This window comes from Ceratotherium simum, chromosome 18 (assembly GCF_057802395.1).
Source record: "Ceratotherium simum simum isolate JZ-2026a chromosome 18, ASM5780239v1, whole genome shotgun sequence".
Classification (NCBI taxonomy): Eukaryota; Metazoa; Chordata; class Mammalia; order Perissodactyla; family Rhinocerotidae; genus Ceratotherium; species Ceratotherium simum.
Window position 1 is genome coordinate 42,773,492 of NC_141917.1, and position 4,578 is coordinate 42,778,069.

A 4,578-nucleotide genomic window follows, 5' to 3' on the forward strand; every position below is an offset into this window, starting at 1 on the left:
TTCAGTTTTCCACTTTAAAACTGCGTGCAAGGAAAGCAACACCGCAGGGTCCGGGGGCTCATGGAAAGTCATCTTGCTCATGGACGCTGAGCGCCCGCAGCTGGTCTGGGAGGGGAGGGGGCGCTGGGTCCCGGCCCCGGAGTTGTTTGCTTTTCCTCACGTGTCTGCGTCAAGCGGAGCCGAGGGGGCGGAGCAGCAGGAGGAGGAAGAAACGTGGAGCTTTGGAAGGGAAGCTGCTGCCATTCAGCCCTGTGCCCGAGAGCTCGCCTCCCCCTCTCCTGCCCCTGGGCGCCAGCTCCACGGGCTCCGAGGATGCCCGCGGCAGAGCCCGTCCATCAGGAGACAGAGCCCTCGGGGAGGCTCCCGGGAGGGAGATGAGAACCCGGATCCTTGCCCGAGTCTGTGCTGGGAACCAAGCCCCAAGCCGGCAGGGGCCTGGAAATGGGTGCTGCCCGGTAATACCAGCCCTGATATTTGTTCCCCTGTATTGAACCCAGCATATATGGGGTTAAAACCAAAAAGCACTCACTCCCCCTTCCCTTCTTCTCTAAGTTACATTCACATGTAGATATTGGTTGTTTTATCCTTTGTGTCCCTGAATTCCACAATGCAAATGGAGGTAATAAATTGTTAAAAGCCCAGGTGGCTACAAACTGAAATTCTGGCTAATTACCAGTTCTTGAGGTTTGTTACAGAGAGACTCATATCTTGAAATTATTAAGAAGCTGAAGCTCCCCAACTCCTGGTTCCTGGCGCCGAATCCACCATTCATCACAGGGACGGACAAACGGAGGACACCTGCAACTTCCTTTATCTCGGGCAAACGCAAGGCAGGCTGATGGGAGGACACCGGACTGCAAAGCATTAATTGGTGGCGGTTTCGTTCCACTTCCCAGGGCCCAATTTCGGGTGACGCGGGAGGACTGATTGATGGAGTCCTACATCTCCTGCTGTAGATAGGGATAATAGCCGGCTTGGCGCCGGAGCGCTGGGATTCCTCCTCCAAGAAATAATCACAGTCACCAAGGATACCTTCTTTCCCACAGACTTTCCTTTAAAAACTCCAACTCCTAATACCTCAGGAGGACTGTGGATTTGGGGGCATGAGCCCACCACAGCCTCATTTTGCTGGCAAAATTAAACCATTTTTCTTTTCCTCGATCCCTGGTCATTGTGTTCACTGATCCGGCTAGGGTGACAGGGTCCCGGGTTTTTCCGGCTACACTGGCAGGGCCGCGTGGGCTGTAGTGGAGGGGGAAGCACTTTGTCAATGAGAAATCTCAATGCGTCCTGAGCCTTGCTGTCCCCGTCAGGGATCACGGGGCCGTGGACACTGATGCCTGGGGTCCAGAGTCTGACCTCCCAACAGTCTCCCCTAAAGGGACATTGCTCGCAGCCGCCTGTAAGACCCCTAGACTCCTGCCTTCAGCACTGTGACCCAGTCTTCTGATTTCTAGCTTACAGAGATTGGTGGAAAAGACTGGAAGAAGTGCGGGGCCTGGTTTCTCTTCAGCAAAGGTAAAGATTCTTCCCCTTCTCTCCTGGGTCCTTCTTCCCTCCAGAGCCTGTGATGTGGTCCCCCGGCTGCAGGCAGCTTAGGGCTGAGCTGGGAGGGGGCCCTGGGGACAGGGTGTGGCTAAAGGCCTGGGGTGAGGGACAGTAGGAGAATTTTGTGAAGTGAGGGTGGGGGCCGTGGAGGGCCCTGGGCCTCAAGTGGCCACTCTTGCCCGGCCTGCCCCGCTCTCCTGGGCCCATCTGCTCCTGGCCGCAGCCTGTGCCTCCTGTCTCCCACAGCCCCCCGGGGAGGCTCTCTCACAAGGCTGGCTTTCATCGGCTGTCATGTTGAGACTCCCCTGGTGAGGTTGCCAAACAGCGTCCAACAGAGCCCACCAGCCATGCGCAAAGCCTGAGAAGATGCTGCTCTCGCCATGTCTCCACTGTTTCCCCAGCTCCTCTGACCAAGCACCCTCCACTTCTACCAGGGTCCACTTTCCCCCCTCAGCCACCTGTGAATCTGGGGCCCACTCGAAAGCCAACTTTCGCACATCCTTGGGAAAACCTCTTTTGCCCTCTCTGGGAGAGAAACTTAAGAGTCTGATAACAAAAGAGTCAGTTCCCACCCTGGCCTGTCCCCTCCCTGCTCCCTCACCAGCGTGTGAGGAAATCCAGAAGGCCCTGGGAGGGACCCTCCCTGGTGGTTGCCGTGGGCACTCAGAGGCCCCTCTGACTGCACAGGAGGGACAGGAGGGCAGGCTGCCTTCTCAGACCTTCACACTCAGCCTCACGGGCAGAAGCTGGCAGGGCGGGACTGTCGAGGGGGCCGAGCAAGGCAGTGTAGACTTGAGTCCAGGGTCCGCAATGGCCAGGAGTGAGCCACGGGAGGAGAGTGGGGGTGAAGACCCCTGCCATGGGGTAGCAACACTGGAGGTGAACTCGGGGTCCCAGTCTTCGAAGGCTGAAGAGGCCTGGGAGGTTGTGGAGGCCGAGGAGGCCCCTCTTTGGGAAGTCATGTTGGGACCCAGAGTGCTGGCCAACTCCCAGACCGTTCATGTGCATGTGAGGAGTCCAGAGTCTCCAGGGTCTGGGAAAAGCCCCTGACCACCTGCCATGTCAGTCGCCCAAGATCCAAAGGATCTTAAAACCAAGCTTGCTAGGAAGCTTGAGCTGCGAGGGAAGGCAGCGTCAGAGACGCAGCCTCAAGGCTGTGCTGCCATCATGCTCCTTCAAGACTCTCACCCCCGCGTGCTCCATGCTCCACACATCTTGGCTTCTCGCTGGTCACTGTCCAGTTCCCAGAGGGAACACACCAGTGGGGACACACCAGCTTGCCAGATGCCATATGACCTCCAGTCAAGTGGAGGGAGCAGCCAGCAGCAGCAGAAGCCCAGGATACCAAGACATAAGGCCCCACAGAAGAGTCAGAGGCAAACGCTTCCCACAATAGATGAGAGCAAGGAGTATAAGAGTCCGGGACCAGGAGAGTCTGAAGAAAGATTTGCAGGACTGAGGGCTTCCCAAGCCAGTGGGATGAGCCACCCTCCCCAGGTCAGGGTAATAGGAGACACGCTTGGGAGCAAATCCCTCCAGCTCTTGCTGGAGAAGGAAGAGGTTTGTTCAGACAGCCCATTCTGAAAAAGGATGAGACACTTGCTGCCATGTCTGAAGCCCCATAGAGAAGACAAAGCACCAGAAGATCCCTTCCCAAAGGCAGCCTGCGTCAGCCACCGCCCGAGCCAGGGACCGGAGAAGAGCAGACCAGTTAGGGACAGTGGGGCTGTCGAAGGTCAGTCGATGGTGACATCTTTTGGATGGGCCCTGGGAGAGAAATCGAGGCTTCGCCGAGGACTTCGTGCCTCCCAGTAGAAGCAGGACAAAGAACGACTGCAGGCCAGGGTAGCTGGGCCTTCCTGCCACCACGGGGTTCCCTCCTCCCCAGAGCAGACAAGAGTGATGACAGATGACAGTCCCCAAGCCACCCCCAGGGGCCACAGCTGTCCTAACAAGAGAGAGTGGACCAGAGACGGGGATGGCAAGTGGACTTTGCCACCCAGGGAGCCGCGGTCCCCAGCTGAAGCCTGCCAGTGTGGGCCGGGGGTGGCCGGTGCCTCAGCCCACCATTACCCGCCATGCTGGATTCAAAAGGTGTCTCCTGTGGTCAACCAGAGGGTGCCTCTCACACCTTTCCTCGTAGGAAAACTTTTCTCCAAAAAACAATGAAGTAGATGCAGAGAAAACCTGTTTTTTCTCGTTAGCCCATCCTCTGTGACTAAGGGCATCTTCCTACCACAATTTTCCCAAAATACATGTTTTTTTCTCATGAGAGGTTGTGGCCTCTGTCTGTGCCCTGCTGGGGGGAAGGGAAGGGATCAGGGTCTGCCCTCGTCACAGTCTGGAGCAGCAGCGAGGAGGAGGAAGGCGCTCCCAGCTCTGAGGGTGTGCATTTGGGGAGCATGGAGGCTGCTGAGGGCCTGTCCACCTCTGCCCCAGAGGAGGCAAGGGCCCTCTCACCTGCACCTGCCTCCCCTTCTGGGGATTGGAGCGGGGGCACCACTGTGTGGGGGTCACGATCTGATGGTGGGACACTGTGCGTCTAGGGTGGGACGTCGGGGAAGGAGGCAACGTGGCACCACAGTTTAACTGTTTACGTATGGAAAGACAGTTTTTGGCTTTTGGATTTTAGCTATTACAGAAAAAGCTGCTATGAACTTCATGAGCAGGTTTTTGTGTGAACATAAATTCTTATTTCTCTACAGTAATTATCAATGGCAATGAAAAATGAAGGTTTGAAAATGGGCACTCCTCCCAGGCTCTTAGAAAGAAATGCAACATGCATTTAGGACTTGAAGAGGTTTAAAGGTTGAAACAGGTGAGAAAGAGTAAACCTAATCCCATAGCGTAGATCTGAGCTATTTCCGAGGAAAAATCCTTTACCTAATGCCCCAGATAAATGCTGACCAAGTGGTCTGGAACTGCACTGTCACGTGTGAGAAAACACTATCAAAATGAATTCTAACAGGGGACCAACGACAGTTAAACTGTCAACGGCTCTTTTCCTCTTCCTCTCCAGAGAACTTTCAT

General features: G+C 55.8%; 1 protein-coding gene across 1 annotated transcript; it reads left to right on the forward strand.

The window, feature by feature from the left end:
- Positions 1-1,805: 1,805 nt before the first annotated feature.
- LOC147914627 (spermatogenesis-associated protein 31E1-like) lies at positions 1,806-3,365 on the forward strand. The gene is given in 1 exon segment (XM_087443054.1): positions 1,806-3,365. A coding segment is annotated over 1 exon segment (1,218 nt). The 5' UTR covers positions 1,806-1,914; the 3' UTR covers positions 3,133-3,365.
- Positions 3,366-4,578: the final 1,213 nt, after the last annotated feature.